The sequence below is a fragment of the Setaria viridis genome, chromosome 6, assembly GCF_005286985.2.
Source record: "Setaria viridis chromosome 6, Setaria_viridis_v4.0, whole genome shotgun sequence".
In the NCBI taxonomy this organism is placed as follows: domain Eukaryota; kingdom Viridiplantae; phylum Streptophyta; class Magnoliopsida; order Poales; family Poaceae; genus Setaria; species Setaria viridis.
Genome location: NC_048268.2, coordinates 7,286,718 through 7,307,633, shown reverse-complemented (window position 1 = coordinate 7,307,633; position 20,916 = coordinate 7,286,718). Strand labels below are relative to the sequence as shown.

The following is a 20,916-nucleotide window of genomic DNA, read 5'->3' as shown; positions in this document are numbered from 1 at the left end:
CAAGTGTTAAAAGGCCCACAGTTCCTGGTGCCGACCAGTCGACCCTTCAACCGCCTGTAATTTACAACTCTGACCCTCCGGCGAGGCCCCGGCCGCTCCCATGGCCTCCGCCGGCGACGGCCTCGCCGGAGCGCCGTCTTCTTCGCCTCCCCCGCTCCCCCCGCCTCGCCCGCCGCCGCCTCCCCCGGCGGGGAACCCAAACCACAACCACCAGAGCCACAACCACGCGGCGATCTCGTCGCCGCTGCTGCAGTCCGCGGCCGACGCGGACGCGCCGCTGTCCCGGTGGCTGCGGCGCCTCGAGGCGTTCCTGACCGCGGCGGGGCTGGCGGCGTCGACCCGCCTCGGCGTGGCCGCCGCGGCCTCCGCGCTCGCGGTCCTGGGCCTCGCGCTGCCCGCCGCGGCCGTCGCGCTCTCCCCGTGCCGCGGCGGGCGCCGCCTCGCCTGCGACGAGTTCGAGGTCGAGGCGTTCGAGGTCTGCGTGCTGCTGTCGCAGGCCGCCGCCGCGGCCGTCGCGCTCGGCTGCGTGTCCAGGAAGATGGCCATGTACGGACTCCGCAAGTTCCTCTTCGTCGACCCGGAGCTCGGGATGAGGATCCGGTTCCAGAAGGAGTACGTCGCCAAGATCCAGGTGATGTGCCTGACACCTGACCTCACCCCGCGCAATCTAATTCCTCGCGATCCTGCTTCGAATTTCAATTATTCGTTATGGGAAGCAATCAATTCGAATTGCGTGCTACCACTCGAAAGTGAAAAGCAGTTGCTATAAATGGTTACTCCAGTTACTTCCGCTGCTTCCACTTACTGCTGCTCTACCAGTGGATGATCAGACGCCACCTTGAGTCCTTGCCCAAATTTAGTGCAATTTTGTGCCATTTTGACTTTTGAGTGCAACCTGTGCAATTCAAGGAGGAGCCAGTGAATTCAGGAGGATACTTTAATTTGGGGCTAGGTTGTCGGTTTACGCCTATGTTTTATATTTAGGAAGATTGCGTGTTGCAGCCTCTAGTAGCTTCTACTGAAACCTCTTGTCTGGATCGTTGATTGCCACTTCAGAATTTGTGGAGCCAGGGGCCACCCATCCTTGATCTCTGGCGCCTTTTCTTTGGCTTTGTCCTTACTGTCTGTGACTTAGGGCCTGTTTGGAGTTAAAGTTTAACACCCGTCACATCGGATGTTTGAATGCTAATTAGGAGTATTAAACATAGGCTAATTACAAAACTAATTGCACAGATGGAATTCGCGAGACGAATCTATTAAGCCTAATTAGTCCATGATTTGACAATATGGTGCTACAATAACTATTTGCTAATGATAGATTAATTAGACTTAAGAGATTCGTCTCGCGAATTAGCACAGAGTTCTGCAATTAGTTTTATAATTAGCTCATGTTTAGTTCTCCTAATTAGCATCCGATGTGATACTGTTAAAGTTTAGCACCTCGTATCCAAACGTCCCCTTGTTCTTCCAGTTACATGCTAGTACGTGCTTTGCATGTGCCTCCTCAATGTTACCATGTGAATGATCGTTCAAAAAATGTTGCCATGTGAATGGGTATGGGACCTCATGTGCCCTGTGATACCCAGTCTCAGTCCACGTTTGTGCCGACATGTCGATTTGTCTTTGTTTACATGGAGATGCACGATTAGGGGCTAAGCAAATATTTGTGCTCTGGAAGACTGAACCTGCATTTCTTTGGCTTGTTTTCACCATTCCCGTTATAGGCAATTGATTAAGGTGCATAGACATGTTTCATTTTCATGTGTTATTAATGTTATGATTTATTTGTTAAGCAATGTAAAATTCCCATTCCCTATCTAAGTGGTCTGACCAAACTGCTCTTGCTCTTCATAGATTACCTTGCAATTTGTAGTGAAAATTTAAACTGGAACGATTAATATTTAATACAGCATCATCCTAATTCCTAAGAGCCTTGGTATATTTTTCTGCTGACACGTGTTGCAATATCTACCACAGGACTTCTTCAGCATACTTACATGGTGGATATTGCCGTGCTTTGTTGTGAAAGTCGCTCGAGAATTATTCCGCTTTTCCCACATCTTCCAGGAGTCAGTTTGGAGAGCATGTGTTGTGTTTTCTGCTTCCATCATGTCATGGATGTATTTGACAACGATAATTCTGTCATCCTGCATGCTCTTCCACCTGGTTTGCAATCTGCAAGTTATTCACTTTGATGACTATGGCAAACTTCTAGAACAAGATGCGGATCCTTTGGTCTATTTGAAAGAGCACCTGCAGCTCCGCCATAACCTCTCCAAGATAAGTCACAGGTTCCGCATGTTCCTCCTCCTGCTCTTCATTTCTGTCACAGCAAGCCAGTTTGCTATTCTTTTCAAGACAACAGCCTACATTGGCCCGATCAATTTCACCAATGGTGGTGACATAGCTGTGAGTATCACATGCTTTTGCATCGACATTCAGTTGTGTGTCCTCCATTTATGTAATTTCTTGAAAAATGAGATCACTAATTTTATACTACTACCACAGGTTTCTTCAGTTGTTCAAGTCGTGGGTCTCGTCCTCTGTTTACATGCTGCTGCTAAAATCTCCCACAGGGCTCAAAACATCTCTTCAATAGCTAGTCGATGGCACGCATTAGCAACATGCTCTACTGATTCTAATTATGTGACCACCCCAAACAGCTCTGGGAACCTTATGCCCTTTCCTGCACATCTGTTTCTGAGAGATTATTCGGAAAGTGATCTGGAGTCCCTGGAGAGTGCTGCCTCTCTGCATGGCAATTCTCAAGGCACAGCTCAGTTGGCCTCGTACATGTCTTCATACCACAAGAGGGAATCACTTGGTAAGTAACCCAAAGCTTCCTCTGGTTCTCCATTGCTTGATTGTTAACCATTCAATGTGATAGTTTGAAGAGCATGGTCCACAATGTCCAAATCGTCTCAGTGCTTATGCTTTGTTTCTCATCTGCATATAATTTCAGTGCTGTACCTGTTAGCGAATCCAGGCGGCATCACGATATTTGGCTGGATAGTTGACCGGGCATTCCTAAACACCATCCTGATGCTCGAGTTAACTCTTGTGCTCTTCGTGCTTAGCAAGACCGTTGTGATCCCAAGCAAGACACTCATGCAGAGCTACATCGGGCTCACATGATTACAGGACCCTCGCAATGCACGGATTCAAACATTCAGGGTCAGCTAGGAGGTCATGATTTGATGATGACACATTGCCAGGGTTTGCATGCCAGAGTGGGAGAAACTGGCAGAAATGGTGGAAAATTTGGTTTTTCTTAGGCGCGCAAGCGCAAATCATATGCACATCATGCCACTACAGACATTTGGGATCAGCGTGCTCCAGGCTGAAGGCTGGCTGAGGCTAAGGATGCGCCGTGTACAGTTTTGGGCGGGTGAAGTGGTCTGAGGCTTCTGTTCTTTTTTTTTTTGCTGTGTATATACGAAATGTATGTGCTACTACTGTAAACCAATATGATATACGTACAACAATATATTTTCTCTACCCTTTTTGTCAATCATGGGGCGGATTAGCAGGTGTATATATAACAAGCTAGATGTGCCATGATGCCATTTTGGCCCTCTTTACGACACATTCTCTGCACTATGAAAGTGTACAATTCTCCTTCATAGTCTACTATATTCCCCTACATCAAATTTTCTCTGGTGTGCCGTTCATCAGTGCCAGAATTTTTTTTTCCTTAGATGTCTCACCATATTATTTAAATGAAAATAAGATACTTTGCAAATGATAAGGGCTCCTTGAGCATATGGTGCCCTGAGCAGTGTCCAAAATTTAACCTTAATCCTTATTGACATAAGTTTCACAAATTTGTCTCAACAATCTAATAGAATAGAAAAGAAAGAAAGCAATTTCTTCACAACTGTCCAAGGTTTTGACTACAATCGTGCACCTCGAACAGGAAAGCTGTCGGCTATACACAACAGGCGACACAGAACAGTCAACTACAAACAAAGCTACAATTCTAGTCAGGATGGCCCGATAATGGTTGGGACGGGCCAAAAAGAATCAAAATTGGCTATATTCTATTAGAAGAAAACCTAAAGGGCTCTTACTGGAAGATGGGATGTGTAGAAAATTCAGTACATTCCTTTGAAAACTGGGCTTGTTCTGCATATGCTTGCTCCATGTTCCTCGTACTCTTCCTTTGTGTGGCAATACTGCATGGGGAAAAGCGATATCACTTAGATTCCATTTGTATCAATGAATTCGTGAGGAATGTTTGTATTCAGAACCCAGTTATAACATGAACTCATGAGTTGCAACTTGTTCGCATTTAATTGTCATATATCAGCACAGATAGCAGAAATTGATGCACGGTAATTGAACAATGCATGTTTGTTGAGGTCGCAAGAAAGTCAAGTGGTAGGTACCTCATAGAATTCTGGGTTAGATGCAGCTACTGACCCCCCGAACCAAACTGCATAACTCTGTATAGGATGGGCAACCACGTTGACTTCAATAGGCTGACAGCAGAAAACAAAAAGGTCAAATAAAAAGGTAGTATGAAATTCTTCACTTGTAGACAACATTGATTACACCAGTACAATAAAATGGAAAAGCTAAACTTGAGAACCAACATCTGTAGTTCTGCACTTACTCTCACTTCCACATGATGTTCGGCATTAGTTGCAGCAACACGTTCATCTACTATTTTCTTTATATCACTCTGTAGTCTCTTGTGGAAGTCTTTAAACATGGTAGATCCACCGGATAATACTATATTCTGCAGAAAGAATGATTCTGATAAATATCACTTCATTTACCAGTATCAATTCCTATGTCCCTGCAGAGTTCAAAGAAAGCACCTTGTACAGAGCTCTCCTTGTGTCAATTGGTGCAGATTGAACACATCTATCAATCAATTGAGGTAAAGGAGTGGCGAAATCAGCAGAGTAAATCTCAGGTTTGAAGAAGATCTGCATTCGTTGGTAGATGATTAGAGAATACAGGCCAAGCTACTACAAAAGATTATGGATACCACTTAAGGTCTTATTCAGTTAATCCCCTCCCCAAGGGGATTGAGGGGGATTGGAGGGGATTTTGACTCCTAGGGGATTAATCCCTCCCAATCCCCTCCAATCCTCTTCAATCCCCTTCAAATCGAACAAGGCTTAACAATATAAAATTATTCATATAGTGTTCTATAATAGGTACAGACCAAGGTCAGGAGGTAATGAACCAAGATATTGTGAAAGGATTAAGGCGTGTCCTAACAATAATGGCAACTGGCAAGTCTTTCAATTCTGTGAATGAACCAAGGAAACCGTGATCTCAGTTCTCAAATAGTAGCGAATCTGTATGCCAATCAAAGGATGCTTCTATACTTTGTGATTTTTCTATTCTAAACGTACATTGGTTTGACTTCTGGTGATAACAATTTAGCAATTCCACATACTTCCATTACTGAGAGCCGTGTCCTCATGAAATTCGTTGACATGGCCACAGCCCAACAATCAGTACAGCGCAAAATGGCCATCCAGTGAAATTGTATACACTCTTGGATCTAGGCTTCGGTGTCCATTCACATTGTCAATCGGCTCTTTTACTACACACTCAACAGAAATAAGGGCTCACAAGACCCATGGTGTCTTGTATGAACACTTATCTTCTCCCCAACAGTCAGGACAGTGCAAAATGGCCATCCAGTGAAATTGTATATACTCTTGGATCTAGGCTTTGGTGGCCATTCACATTGTCAATCAGCTCTTTTACTACACACTTAACAGAAATAAGGGCTCACAAGAACCCATGGTGTCTTGTATGAACACTTATCTTCTCGTTCTTATTTTACAGCAACCATATGTCAAATTTTCTGCCTCGTCTCTCAATGTACTTACAATACATGCATTATCTTTAAGAGCAATGTACGGCCAAAAGCTATGAGAAATTAATCATTAAAACACCAGTTGCAATGTACTTGTCACTCAAATGATCATATTTGGCCATAACATCATACCAGTTTGAAGGAGTATTTTGGGAACAAAGAAACTTTATGAAATTTGATGACAGAAATAGGAATAAACCTCTGGCCCGAGAAAGCGCTCATATCCGATGTCAATTGTATATGGGACCCCAGTCTTTGGTTTAATAGCTGACCAATGTTTGATGTACTTATCAGGCTTCTTGTCATGCTTCTTGAACTCCTGAAATTGTATGGAGATGCATATAAATCTAAAATATTTCTCTTTGTTTTACAAAGATTCCTAAGCATGGCCTCTTGGTGGCTGAATTTAAAGAACAACTTCATATCACAGTTGTCATATATATATATATATATATATATATATATATAGGAAAAAATGCATAAATTAGTCTAGATAGTGAGAAGCAGAAGACCAAAAGGTATGTAAAGTCATTGTTGAGCAAATCAAGTAAACACAAATAGCATTTAAACAGATTCTCCAGCCAGGTTAAGAGTAGTTTTTACACAGGGAAGTTTTACATATAGGTTTTAATTCATTAGGGATACTTCAACTTCCATTCAACAATTTAGTTGTGACGACCAATGGATAATGTTAGCAAGGTAATTAGGGCTGTGATTAGGCTGGCCCTTTGGGCCTTAGGTGTGCAGGCGCACAGGCCTCCTGGCCGTGTGCTGCCTCGCCCTGGGATAAGGATAGATGCTAGATAGGCAAGGATCTCCTGTGATTGGTGTTGATTCTATAAACCGATCACCTAGGTATCCTTGCCTATATATGCGTATGTGCTATGCACCTCCATAATCAATCTATTATTCCCGAGCCATACTTGCTTTCATGCTTTCAGATAATAAAAGGGCAAAATATTTAACTCTAACCACAACCAATGCAATACCTTGACAATGTCTGAGCAAGTGTAGCAATACATTTCTTTCACCTTGCGAGATATATCTAAAGAATCCTCAGGTGGCACAAGCTCACCTCTTTCCTGCAAAACCGCCAGATGACACTAATCATTACCAGAATTTATAATGTAATTGCACAACACCATTAATGAAACAACATCATGTGCCTGGCAAATCCATCATTTACAGAATGGACAACAAGTAACAATTGAGAGCATAAAGGACTAACAACAGATAACCCAAATAGTACAACTCTAGCTGTGAATATGGTTTATGTTCACCATGGTTCTGCAGTAACATGTAATTTCTTACCAGATGAGTAACTACGGTAACAGTTGAATTTCTGATTTTTAAGCATATTTTCTCCCAATCACATAATAATAGTCAAGGATAGGATGCCATTCAAATACCATGGTATTAATAAATATCACACCATTCAATTTATTCAGGTGAATTTACCCAAATAACAAGTAGCTCGATTTCATCAGACAGACCATACGTTCACTAATTGAATTTCTAGTGATAATGGATGGTCTTGTTCTGCAAGCTAACTCTACAGAGGCTCGAAACTCGAGTTTCTGATACAAGAAACGGTGACATTTTTTAGCTATTCTCATTACCGTCAATGGATTAATGTAATATAACCAACAATATAGCTTAGTACAAACTATGATGATTCACTAGCACATCATTTCTTGATCGAACAAGTGCAACACTAGTAATAAGAATAACAAGAAATTCAGCAAAAAATATCTAGGGTTCATGCATATTAACACTGATAACTTGGAACAAGCCTATAAAAAAAATCTGCATACATATCTTCCAGAAAAAAAGATCACCTTTCAATAGTACTGAAAGTACTACAATCCGTTATAATGCTAAAAGAAACCTTTTGATTTAATAGCAAGGAACCAGCGAGAGATGCAGCCCTATTTAAGAAGATTATAAAGAACTTCTGCATCTTAATATAATCAAAACAAGATAGAGAACATGAAATACCTGTAAAAGCTGCGAAACAAACTGAGTTACATCACTTCCGGAAAGAGGAAAAGACTTTATGCTACTTCCAATTACATAGCCATTGACCACTGGCACGATGTGTGAAGCGCCATCCCCAATATCAACAACTACACCTGTCATATCGGACTGGCAGAGTATATTGGTCAAAGGTAATGAGAAGTAATGTGCTCTACCAAACAATATGTGGGCATTAAATGAAAAGGGTCAACAGACTGGATGCCATACAGTGATTGCTAATAACAACAAATGTCTGCCCTCAAACAGAAGTTCTAAAATGGAAATTGAAATTTCCAGAGTTTGACAAGCAACAGATGTATATGAAATTACGAAACTGATCTTTTTAAGAGATTCCACAATTTAAAAGAACAAATATAATATAAAAACTGAGAGCCTATCTTTTGGTATGAGATCGCTACAACAGTTTACATTTGCCATTTAAAAAGAAATCAATAAAAGTAATGCCTATCGATCAACGAAATGCAGTTTATACCATAACAAGTAATATCACACTTGATCAAACAAAAGCACAAAAAGGAGCTATTTTCAGAACCTACCGAAGGATCTGAATTCTCATCAGAAATACTTTTCAGATAGGCATATCCAGCAGAAAGGCTGAGGACAGATTGAACGGATATATATAGACCAGGGACATTGAAGGTCTCAAACATTATTTCTCCTGTACATTCACGACTTTCAGGTGTACTGACAGGACTATCTGTAAGGAGGAAATAGTGTTCCTCAGGATTGCAACGCAGATAATTGAAAATGCATTGCTGCCAAAATCTCTCCATTGTGTCCCAGTCATCAACCTGCAAACCAAGAAAAAGTGATAAGGCATACGAGCATGGAACACAAACAAAGGACAATATCACTAACATGAATTGTATATACATACCTGACCATTATGAATTGGACTTCTTAAAGTGTACAGCCCACTAGATCTAAGACGAGATAGAGCCTCATCTCCAATAAAAAAATCAAGATCAGCCATGATGCCTGCATTGTACTGTGCTATCCAGTTTGCACTACTCAACAGCTCTTTCTGGTCGAGAAAAGATTCATTCACTGCTACGACAGTAGGGAGAGTGAAAGACGGCTCAGAGTTACCAGAAAATCCAAGTTTGCTATACCTACACATAAGATTATGGAAAAATTGTAAGGAAAAAAAATGGTGATAGTCATAGACTCCTGGTGAAGAAAGTGTGCATGTGGTACTATTAGAAAAAATCAGGAGCGGAAGTGCTACATAGATAGGCAATTTCAGAAAAACTAAAGCAATCCATAATCAATGGAAATTAGTTATATCCTAGGAAGATTCATTTTGTGCCTGTTCACTTCACGAATTGTTCTCATGACTCACAATGTTAATCTCTCATAACACAGGTGCGGAATTTTAATTGGACAACAATGTCCGAGAAGTTCATAAACTTGCCATCCAAGATGCATTCCTTACAACCTAACTTGCTAGAACCTAGTAACTGCTCCCCCTTCACATGCTATAAGTGGAAAATCATTGTAGAATCTGCTTTACAAACAAGATGTGTACTATACAAGTACAACACAAGCAGACGAAGAAATAATTCCACAATTTCCAAGAAAATAAACGACGAAAATTCACAGTTTAAGCCAACCACTCCAAATGCCCCGCCCCCCCCTCCATTACAAAGAAATTCTCAGCTGTTCCCCTGATTTTTCCTATTCCATTGCTTAGAGTTAGACTGCACAGCAATGTAACAAAACAAGCAGCACAAACAACATCATGGGATAACTTTTCAAAAAAAAAACATCATGGGATGAGTTTATCTCCCACCCCACTCGATGATTGATCTAGATAGAGTTTCCCTAAACCTAACCACCTCCAAACCATATGATGAAAATCTCCCCCCAATTAGCCAATAGCCACGGGCACCCATTTCAGCAACCAATCGCGCGCGCATGGCCAGCCGAAAAGCTCGTCGAGCACCCCCGAGCGTGTACGGGGATCGCACTCCGATAAAGCAGAAACGGCATCAGCGACAACGAGGTCGGAGATGGCAAGTGGGATCGGGATTACCCTGTGCCGTTGTCGATGACGATGGCCGGGCGCGCGGTGGCGTCCATGGCTGGCAGCTCCTGCGGGTCCCCGGCGCGCTCATGCCTCCTCCGCCGCCGCCGAAGGGGCCAGGGGGCGGGGCATCGGTGTCCCCGCCGCGATCGAGGCCTCGCCTTCCCCGCGGGTCCCCCCGATCGAATCGAGGCGGGGGCGCGGCGGCCGGCGGTGTGCGGTGGGCTAGCTACCCCGGGGCCGGGGCGATCGATTCGGGATCGGGTGGCGCCCCACGCGCGCGCGGGCGCCGGAGAGAGAGATTCGGAGGAAGGAGACGAGACGGGTTGATTTGGTTGACGAGGGAAGCGGGAAGGGAGGGGAGGCAGTGGGGTGGCTTGCCCCGCACTATAGTGCCTGCCTGGGTCTGCGTGCCCGCCGCGTGGGTGGGTGGCCTCTGACTGACTCTGTCTCTCAAGAAGTGTGTTGGGGTGGGGTGTCACAAACCTACGGTCTGTTCGCTTCAGCTTATTCAGCCGGCTTATCAGCTATCAAATAGTGTTTTACTCTCACAATAAATCAGCCGTTTCAGCTTTTCAGCCGACTTATACGCTGAAGCGAACGGGCTCCTAATCACTCGATTCAACACTTTTAGTCACTGGATGAACAATTACTCCATGATTGAACACTAAGTAGCATATTACAAGTATCTGGAAGGATCTAGAAGCCTCTAGAAGGGTCCGGGTACAAGGGAGAGGGAGGAAGGAAGGGGATAATCGAGTCCAAGACTCGCCTCGAGCCGCAGCTCGCCGCCGCCGGTTGCCCGGTTCGTCCTTCTGGTCCTGGACACCCCTGTTGTTCGTGCTCCTCCTCCTTATGTATCTGCTGCTGCTTCTTTGTTGGGTCCATAGAAGCTCAGCGATCCGGCCCATGTATCCATTGACCGGCCCATTCCATAGCATGGGTAGCAGGTCCATGACATGGGGGCGCACTCACTCCTTCCCCGGGCCCACCTGGCATCCTGACGCGGGCTCCCGGCGGCGCGTCCTCTCCGGCACCGTCCTCCGCCACGGCGCGCCGCCGGCTGGTTTCAGTTTCACAGTTCAGAATCTGCCACCGACAGCCCCTCGCCGTCGATCCGCCGCCCGCGGCACCGGGATAGCCAGCCGCACCTCGTGGCGCTGAAGGCGCACGCAATGGCTACCGCTGTCTCCGCGGGCTCGTTGCCGTCGAGCTTCTCCGCACCCCCGCCATGGCCGGATGCTGAACGGCGTTTGGCCCGGCGTGGCCTATCCCCCACAACTGGCGTCTGGTTTGCCGCTGCAATTACCGTCGTAGCGCCGCTCCTCTCGTAATCGTCCGTCTCTTCACTCGTTGGCCGCATCTCCGGGTCCGTGGCTGCCGGGGAGCACGGACGACACCGTCGTCATTCATCCACCGGAGTCCGCCGTCGCCCACCGCCATACGCAAACGAGGGGCTGTTTTGCAAAGGTAGGGGCTTTTATGCAAATACTTGGATTGCGATTAATAGTCGCGATCCAAAACAGGGGGTTAAATGTAAATAATCGGATCGCGATTAATAATCGCGATCCAACCTGAGGGGTTATTTGCATGTATTCGGATCATTTCAGGGGGTAAATTGTAAACTTTGTTCCGCCCCACGTCCCCGTCTCCGGTGACGTCTCGACCTCGCCGCGGCGCCTCCTCTGCTTCTCGCCCCGCCGACCTCCGTCTACCAGCTAGCTCATCACGCTTGTGCCACCGTCTCCGATAGATAGATCGCCCCTGCCCCTCCTCGCTCCGTTCGAGCCGCCGCGACAGCTCCAGTTCATCCGCTGGTGCCACCTCTTCCCCATCGGCTCCCCTCCAGAATCCGGGCTCGGGCCTTGCCTCTATAAAGCCTCAACCTCCCTATCTCTCCTGCCATCTCGTCCGTTGGGCCATGGACAGGCGACAGCAGCAGTAGGCTCCTTTCTCCCCCACTGCCCTCTCGCCGGGGTAGCAGAATGCTCTGTCGTCAACCATAGACGCACACAAAAGCTCACTCACTAGTCAAAGAAGAGGTAACTGTCGAAAATTGCTTACAAGCTTGGAGATGTGTAGTTATGCATGGCATGTGTTTGCGCCAATGTCCTAGCCACAACACATTTGATTTCTGCTTCCTAGTTGACTCGGCTGCACTATCCGTGAGTCACCTAGCTACGTCAATATTTCTCACCTGAGCATGAGCAACCGAAATTATAAATTGAGTGTAACTCAGTTTTATATCAAAGCTGTTGGAAGCAAACTTTTAGTTTGTTCATTTATAATGATGCGTGCTCTTGGTACTTCTACTGATAAGATTTTTCTTGCGTTGTTTTCAGTTGATCTAGTGTGCCAAAGCCATGTCAATGGAGCCATTGAAAGCAGCAGCCATTGATTTGCATGCCTTCTTGTCCGTCAGCTCCAGGCTTTGTGCAGAGAGCACGCATGGCCGAGGCCCTCCCTTCACTCCCTCAGCGGCCAGTATCAATGAGATGGAGATGGTCACAGCGGAGTTCATATCAACCAAAGGCATATGACACACATCCATCCAAATGGAAAAGATAATTGGGACCTGATCCCCAGCCTTGTTTTTTTTAAAAGTATGTTCAGTGATTGTTCATGCGTGAGGGCAGCACAGAAACGATTGGCATGTCAGTTTTCATTCCTAGGCGGCTCGGGTGTGAGTGACTGACGCCCAATGTTGATGCCTTGATGGCAATCCCATGGGAGCTCAGGCATCTGCCACTTGTGTTCTGGATTCAGTGCCCTCCTTCAGTGTAGGGTCCTCCATGTCTTCACAGTGCATCCTCAACCATCAGCATGCTTGCTCGGAAGTCACGACCTCATTTCAGAAGCTGAAGAGGAGGTAACTGTTGCCTGTTGGTTCAATTTAACTCTCCTGTTAATGATCAGAATCCAAGCTGTTACCCTCCAATCTAAGAGGAACGGAGGAATCAGTTGGTGAAGTTTTTGCTTGCCGATTGTTTGAATTTGTATCCTAGCTAGTAGCTACACAAGTTTTGGTTTCTGCTGACCGCAATGTTCTCTGCTACATAATCGTATCGGCTACACCAAATTTGATTCCTAGGTAGTGCTGAGTAGATGCAGCTCAATTTTAAACATCTTAACATCATTAATCTTATATAAGGTTATTGGAAGAAAAAAAATTCAGTTTGACATGTACCGCGTGTCTATCTCCATTGACAAAGATCTTATTTTCCATTTAATACAGTTGGGCAAAAGGCATGCCAATGGCGGTGACTATAGACTTATCACACCTTCTGAAGCTGAGGTTCCAGTGCTGCGCAGAGCAACACCATCTGCACCGACCTAGAAACTACATCCTTTTAAATGGAACAGAGAAGCAGAATTGTGCTTATGCCAATCCCGGTAATTGATTCTCAGCTACATCATATTCATACCATACTCGTTGCTGATTTGCATAACAGTCAGATTAAGATTATGATGACGTGGTGATACTTGGATTTATCCTTAACGGTTTTCTTTGATTTCCTGTTCATCCTGGCATGGAGTTAGCTCATGTATACCTTGCACGGAACCGAGTCATTTCCCATTTCGAATAGAAGTACTCTCCCAAGTAGCGTATACCGGCAACTTCCTACATTTCTGCTTCGCTTCCATCTCGTTTTTTTTACAATGAATCGTCTGTCTGCCAGACCTCTCTTTTACTTCATACTATTGGTGGTGTTTCTGTGTTCCATGGATTAGTTCAGGAGCAGAGGCTTGTGAACTTAGTTCTGGCGATCCATTGCTGAAATGATTAAGAGCTGGATTATCCTATGCCCACTACAATACATAGAGCAATGCATACTCTGGTTGGAGAAATTGGTTGTGCTGGCAACCAGACTAGAGCTGATACCTGAACATTGGAGTTACCTGGGAGAAGCAGCTCAGATCATGAAGTTGTGTGAAGTGAAGGGAAAGACAAAGAAAACCTCCCAGCTACTCTGGCTGACCTAGAGGTTTTTTCTGGAGCCGGCAGTAGTGGTTTCAGTTCTATGTACTAGCTTTGTTGGATGGTTCGTCTTGTAATCTCTAGCTTCCTGACAGCTCGTGCTTGAAAACAGAATGAACTGGATGCTGTAAAAACGTTTGTCCTACTGCAATGCAACGCCCACGAGCTGGTCCCCGAAACTCTAAACAAAATAAAACCATGCATTGCATTGCCAACATGGGAGAATCTGAAGCGAAAACTGGAATTCCAACTTGAAAAGATATTGCCAACTTTCCATTGAGCATGTTGTTTCAGATGAACACTATGTCTTTTTTTTTTAAGCGGATGAACACTCTGTCTAAACCTGTATTGTGCATTATCTTTCGCTACTAAGAGATGTAGGTTTGATTTTCGGTACTCAAATATCTTTATATTATACCACTAGGTGCTACGTGTGTGTTAGATATTAAAACAGCCTTCTTCCTTAGTCATTAAAAACCCTGAAAATTCACATTGCATGACGTTGCGCTTCATTTGGCCATTTCGCATCTTACAGTGCCACAATTTCTCTATTGCTAGATGGTTCCATCCTTGTTCCTCGTGTTAGGTCTGTTTACTAAAATGGTTCAATTAACTGAAAATGCTGATTTAGTTTAAAGAAAAAAAAGTGAATTTTTAGATTTGCACCCGAATTTAACAGAGCTAAGAGTATCTTATTGATACTGCAAACTTCCTCTTTTTTTTGAAAGATCTACCGCATAACTTTCAGTAATGCAGAAGATATATAAGGAGGTAAACAATCCTGACAAAGGGATGACTCCAACACAAGATGCACTAAGCATGTGATGAAGAGCATGCCTAACTAGTCAGAAATGGGTATCTTTTACATTTCCAAAAAGAAAAAGTATTTGCAAAATTAGCATAAAGTTGCTACAAATTTCTTATGGTTTAGCATATCAAACAGCTGAAACGGCAATGAGACCATTTTAGATTTACATGTTCGGGCAATGAAACCTTTTTACTCAAGGCTAATTTCATGACTGATATTGACAATAGCCTCTGAAATTTAACTGTACGGTCTTGCAGCCGTTTGAAGCCAAGCACCTCCCGTCGACACACTCGTCCGACTCGTCGTCGGGCTTCCGGCCGCGCATCCTCTCGGGATTTCTCGGCCACGGCTCGCCGCCGCTGGGTTTCAGTTCAGGATCTGCCACCGACAGCCCCCTGCCGTCGCGTTGCGCCGCCCGCGGCACCGGAATAACCCAGCCGCACCTCACGACGCTGACGGGCAACGCAATGGCTAACGCTGTCTCCGCGGGCCCCTCCCCGTCGAGCTTCTCTGCACCCCCGCCATGCCCGGGTGCTGAACCGACCGGCGTTTGACCCGGCGTCCCATCCCCATTACCACCGGCGTCGAATTTTTCTTCCTCCGCCGTCGTAGCACCGCTCCCCCCGAAATCTGCCGTCTCTCCACTCACTGGTCGCGTCTTCGGGTTCCGCCATATGCAAACCAGGGGCTATTTTGCAAAAGTAGGGTTTTTTTTTCTTCAAATATTCGGATCACGATTAATAGTTGCGCTCCTAGTTAACTGTAAATATACGGATCGGGATTAATAGTCGCGATCCGAATTAGAGGGTATTTGCATATATTCGGATCGTGGTTAAATTGCAAAAGTTTGATCCGCCTCCGCCGTCCGCCCCCGTCTCCGGCCTCGACCACGCCGTGGTGCCTCCTTGGCCTCGCCTCCTATGCTGCTCGCGCCGCCGGCATCCATCTACCAGCTAGCTCCCCACGCTAACGACTTCGCCTCTGATAAATGGCCCCTGCCGCTCCCCTCTCACGGCTTCACTACAGACCGACGGCTGCCTGCTCCGCTCGGCGCCGCTGCGACAGCTCCGGTCAATCCGTTGGGTTCACCTCTTCCCCATCGGCTTCCCTGCAGAATCCAGGCTCCGGCTTTGCCTCAGTCAAGCCTCATCCTCGTCAGTTGGGCCATGGACAGCAGCTGTAGGCTCCCAACTGCCGGCTCCTCTCTCCCGCTGGTCCCTCGCCCGGGTAGCAGGATGCTCCATCGTCAACCATGGGCGCACACAAGAGCTAACTCACTAGTCGAAGAAGAGGTAACTGTTGCCTCCTCTGGACTTCAACTACGTTCGATCGAAATCGAAAGAATTACCTAAAAGCTTGGTGACACCGAGGAATCGACTGGAGACTTGTAGTTATGCAGTCCAACTGTTTACGCTAATGTCCTGGCAACACAACATTTGATTTCTGCTTCATAGTTGACTCAGCTGCTCTTCCTGTGACACTAGCTATGGCAACATTTTGCACCCGAGCATGAACAAAAGAAATTATACATGGATGTAGCTCAATTTTATACTAAGACGTTGGAGCAAGAATTTTTTAGTTTGTTCATTTATGACGATGCATGCTCTTGGAGCTTGTGCTGACAAGATTTTTCTTGCATTATTTTCAGTTGATCTAGTGTGTCAAAGCCATGCCAATGGAGGCGGTAGCCATTGACCTGCATGCCTTCTTGTCCATGAGCTCCAGGCGCTGTGCCGAGAGCAGAGAGCACGCAGCACGCATAGCCGAGGCCCTCCCATGTCCCATCGCTCCCTCAGTGGCCAGTATCAATGAGATAGTAATTTTCTGCCTCTTGGCACCAGATTTCATATCAATGGAAGGTGTACGGCCCAAATCTATCCAAATGGAACAGAGAACTGGGGCCTGATCCCCTGCATTATCTTTGAAAAGCATGCCTTATCTTTGAAAAGTATGCTCAGCAATTGTTCATGCTGAGAGCAGCGCAGAAACATTGGGCAAGTTGGTGTTCATTCCTAGGCAGCCTCAGGCGTGGCTGACATTTGATGTTGATGGCAATCCCATGGGAGCTCAGGCTTGTGCCGCTTGTGTTCTGGATTCAGAGCCGTGCCTTCAGCGTAATGTCCTCCATGTCTTCACTGGATTTGCATATTCGAAACATTGGTATCCCTGTTGCTCTTGTGATATTTTTGGATTTGCATATGACTCAATTTAGACATGATTTGATCCTAATGTGGGTTTTGTATTTTTATAAACACTTGAGAGGCGTGTGATGAACTCGCGCTATCTGGGCACATTGGCATTTCTTCAAATATTTTTTGTGTTATGGGTAATGTAAACACACATGACACATGCATCTCTATTGCTTCCAATTGAGATATGCGTGATTGACAAATTAAAGTAAGTCGGTTCATAAATGGATTTTTGGGATTGCATGAAAAAAAGACTAGATCTAGATATGCATTTATGGTTGATCTAGTGAAACTTGCCATTCACAAAGAGTTTGCAATCTAGCGTCAATTCTAACAAGATACTATTCTAGAAAATAAAGTCATTCAAGTTGCAAGAATGAAATGCGAAAACGTAAAGGTGTGGATTAGGAAGGATACAAACTCGGCACAACATTTTATCCCATTGTATAGGTAGGCAAAGGCTACCTCTGATCCACGTTGGAGTTTCACCAAAGATATGCTCCTGGTCACCAAGTCTCTCTCGGTCAAGGTCTTGGACTTGCCACCAAAGCTCTCTCCAAGCTGGATGAGGTGATTGCCACAAAGGCAAGGCTCACTACTTCCTCTCTTCCGGTCACCTTGACGCCATCTCCACTACGGGACTTCTCCATGAAGGAAGGGGTTTCCTCGTCCCCTGACTCCCGCACACGGTCATTGTCGCCGCTCCAATCAAGCTATAGAATAATTCTAGATATCATAGCTTGGACACTTAAATACCATGATTTGGATCTTGCATAGTTTGTTTTGCATTCTTGGGACCTATAAAACCTACGAGGTGCATTCTTGACAAGCCATTAGTCCTAATAATTATGTTGTCACTGAATCACCAAAATAATAAACTATAGCCGAACGAGGTCATGTTTCTTTCATCGTGGCGCCGGAGTTCAGGTAAGAAGTAACACAAAACAGCATCATCTGAAAGAAAGGAACAGTGGAACAAGTAGCTAGGACCATCCCTCTTACTGTTGCTGCAAAATGTGTTGAGTAGTTTATATTCAGATAAAATGACCGACATGCGTCATTTGATCGGAACCAGGTCCATTTCATAAACAAAATCAAACCATCATGCATGGCCTAAATCCTTGATCGATATCAAGCTAACGTATCCCAGATCATCATGCCTTTTGTTATGACAAGTCTGACTGGCATTACACCATTCTTATAAGTTATAACAGACAGTTGATGATACGGCTCATTATTAGAGTACCCGACAGTCAAGGTCGAGGTCAAGCTTGTAACGTTCAGACTTGTGCTTCACCACCCGGAGCCCTTCGTCGTCGCCGCCGCAACCCTCCACCTCGACGCCGTTGATCACCGCCTGGAGCTCCTCCTCCACCCTAAACGTCGAGTAACTCACCGGGCACACGTGCACCGGACCACCAACGACCACGAAGAACCTGACGATGCAGAACCTGGAGGAGCCCAGGTGCACGGCGTAGGTCTGCCCAAGGCTCCACTCCGGGGGAGGCTCGCCGAGCTCCTTCCAGAGCCCACGCACCACCGGCGCCTCATCTCGCCGGAGTCCGGCGAGGCCACGAGGTCGGCCGCGCAGAAGCGGTTGCCGTCGTTAGTGGACGAGACCCCGAACCAGAGCTTGTGCTCGGGGACGTACTCGGCGAGGCAGGTGAACGGCAGCACCCAGTTGCCGGCCTTCCTCCAGGTCTTGCTCGCCGTGTCGAAGCGGTAGGTTCGCCCGCCGGCGTTGTGGGAGACGACGATGCTCGTGCCGGCGACCACCGCGTAGGAGTCGATATAGGTTGAACGGTGGCTGGGACGGCTGTACACGTGGGGAGACGGATCGAGAGGGCTCCATTGCCAGCCCTTGAGGCTGAGGTGGTCGTCGTCGTCGTTGGAGAGGACCTCGAAGCTGCGATGCCGGGTCGGCATGGGGATGGGGATTGTGTCCATGACGTAGAGGCTGAAGCCGACGGTGAGGGAGAAGGGCCGGAACTTGGGAGAGAACAAGGTCGGCAGGTAGTGGACGGTGGGGGGCACGTCGGAGTCGCAGATGAGGCTGCGGCCCGTGCCGTCGATGGTGACGATCTTGTCGTGCTCCCCATTATTCACGTTGTTCTTGAAGAGCACGAAGCCCATACTGCCGGGGTTGGGGCCCAAGGGGAGAGGGCGCAGGTTTATCATGGGGTCAGGCAGGCGGCCGCCATCCTCTACCGCCGACGGATCCGCGGCTCCAGCGCAGCCGCCGTCGAGCGGCGTCGGTGTCCCCTCCGTCGGTCCGCGGAAGAAGAAGCGCGACGTGTCGATCCGGCGGAGCGAATAGCTGCGGTCGGCGCAATCTTTCGCCACCAGGTACAACCGTACAAGAACCGCCGGAAACTCATCGTTGTGCCCAGTGGCCACGGCGGTGACGGACAGGTCTTCGTCTTACTTCGGTAGGATGGAACGAACGAGGGATCCGCCCATCATAAGTTGGGCCGGGTCATCCTGGGCCTTGGGCTGGGCTGGCACGTATTGTGCAACAAATTTGGGAGCGGGGTTTTCCTATTTTGGGCCAGCTGCTGCGGTGTAATCACAAAACTAATCATGATTTTCTAATTAAGTGTGTAATCATATAATTAACCATGATTTTCTTACATATAGCAGTAAACCTATATTACGCAAACATCGATAAAGATCTAATAGGCAATCAAGCGAAACACTTTTTTGGTTCAAAAATTTCTTTGACAAATCATTTAACATAAGTAATTTAAAGAAGCTATAGTGTTGGCTAGAATATTCCCAAAAATAATTTGGAAAGAAAATTTCTTGAAATTTTAAGAAAAGATATACTTAGAGTTTCTAGAATAGGAAAGAGGATGGAAAAATGCCTCTAAAAGGCTAAAACGATAGCTTTTTAAAAGAAAGGTTTTTTTTTGACGGGAACTGCAGGGGAGGCTCCTACCCCTATTTTTGATTATATATAAAAAAAGAATATGTACAGGTTAGCCAAGAATAAAAAGGGAGATATTATAAGAAACTACTCAGCCAAATATTGATCTTGTGTCTAATGCTAGGTTTTGCTGTAAGGGTAACCTTTGCTAACTCTGCTACAAAGAGAGACCTCCGGTTGTTGAAATATAAAGAAGCACCACTTTTTTTTAAAAAAGGAAAGTTGAATCCTCAAAATATAGAATGTTTTAGTAAAAAAATATTTTTTAAGAAATTCCTCAATATATAGGTTGGATGAAAAAATTGTAAATTTTTTAAAATAATTTCTAATAAGAAAATATGAAAAAGTTTTCAAGGAAAAGGAAAAGTGGAGCGGTTGTAGGACCATATATACACAAGTTGGCCTACGGATGCACATGTGCTACATGCGGATTAGCAACCCCCTCCCTCTGACACCCACACACCTTTGTTGAAGATGAAAGTGTGTCTTGAATATTGTTCCTAGTTTGTGTCTACCCATAGTTATGTGCTTGGTGTCACGATTATTGTTAATGGCGTGAAGTTCTTGCAGACATTAAATAAGAAGTAATCAATGCATCTTTTCGGTCACGAGCCTTTAAAAGCATATGTTAAAAAGGAAACTTAGTAGTATAAATTCCCCTCATGCCATTGGAAACGTATTAAATCCAAATTTTGCCATTGTAACTTATCGGTGACTAAGGTAGGCCCTACATGTCAAAGAAACACCGATGGCAAATTTTGGATTGCAAACTATTTCCAATGACAAATAGGGGGTTATAGACACATCCGATGAGAACTTCATATAATAATTTGAAAGAAAAATATTGACCGTTCATTTAGGCAAGCATGCATTATTAGCTAATTTGTACTATGACTGCTAGAGGATATTGGGCTGGGGTATTACGTAGTTTTAACACCTACTACATGAGAAATCATTTTTCGGACCGATCAAAATACATTTCCCAGACCGGGCTCCACAAATGAGGCTACATAATCAGCTGAGTAGAGAAGAAGGTTATCCGATAAATCTTAAAATTGCATTTCCAAGGTTGTCTGACTTAAGGTGTCTGGTCCTGGAAATAAATTTCT

The 20,916-nt window shown here is 45.6% G+C and overlaps 2 protein-coding genes across 2 annotated transcripts; one reads left to right on the top strand and one right to left on the bottom strand.

The window, feature by feature from the left end:
• Positions 1-39: 39 nt before the first annotated feature.
• LOC117860910 (uncharacterized) lies at positions 40-3,581 on the top strand. Its single transcript, XM_034744338.2, has 4 exons — positions 40-631; positions 1,978-2,409; positions 2,509-2,824; positions 2,963-3,581. Exons 1-4 carry the CDS (start codon positions 101-103, stop codon positions 3,133-3,135), a joined length of 1,452 nt encoding a protein of 483 aa, XP_034600229.1. The 5' UTR covers positions 40-100; the 3' UTR covers positions 3,136-3,581.
• Positions 3,582-3,779: 198 nt separating this feature from the next.
• Positions 3,780-10,278, bottom strand: LOC117860911 (actin-related protein 3). The gene is made up of 10 exons (XM_034744339.2): positions 9,915-10,278; positions 8,757-8,991; positions 8,416-8,670; positions 7,841-7,987; positions 6,832-6,924; positions 6,042-6,161; positions 4,824-4,934; positions 4,616-4,741; positions 4,389-4,481; positions 3,780-4,175 (listed from the first exon to the last, which is right to left on the bottom strand). The coding sequence occupies exons 1-10, from the start codon at positions 9,959-9,961 to the stop codon at positions 4,095-4,097; spliced, it is 1,308 nt and encodes a 435-aa protein (XP_034600230.1). The 5' UTR covers positions 9,962-10,278; the 3' UTR covers positions 3,780-4,094.
• Positions 10,279-20,916: the final 10,638 nt, after the last annotated feature.

Bases quoted from the DNA above. Each gene is read 5' to 3' on its own strand.
- LOC117860910 (XM_034744338.2), top strand. From the start codon at position 101: ATGGCCTCCGCCGGCGACGGCCTCGCCGGAGCGCCGTCTTCTTCGCCT. The intron at 632-1,977 runs GTGATGTGCCTG...TATCTACCACAG, and splicing joins AGTACGTCGCCAAGATCCAG to GACTTCTTCAGCATACTTAC. The intron at 2,410-2,508 runs GTGAGTATCACA...CTACTACCACAG, and splicing joins CCAATGGTGGTGACATAGCT to GTTTCTTCAGTTGTTCAAGT.
- LOC117860911 (XM_034744339.2), bottom strand. From the start codon at position 9,961: ATGGACGCCACCGCGCGCCCGGCCATCGTCATCGACAACGGCACAGG. The intron at 7,988-8,415 runs GTAGGTTCTGAA...ATACTCTGCCAG, and splicing joins ATGAGAATTCAGATCCTTCG to TCCGATATGACAGGTGTAGT. The intron at 4,176-4,388 runs GTACCTACCACT...TTCCCCATGCAG, and splicing joins CTAACCCAGAATTCTATGAG to TATTGCCACACAAAGGAAGA.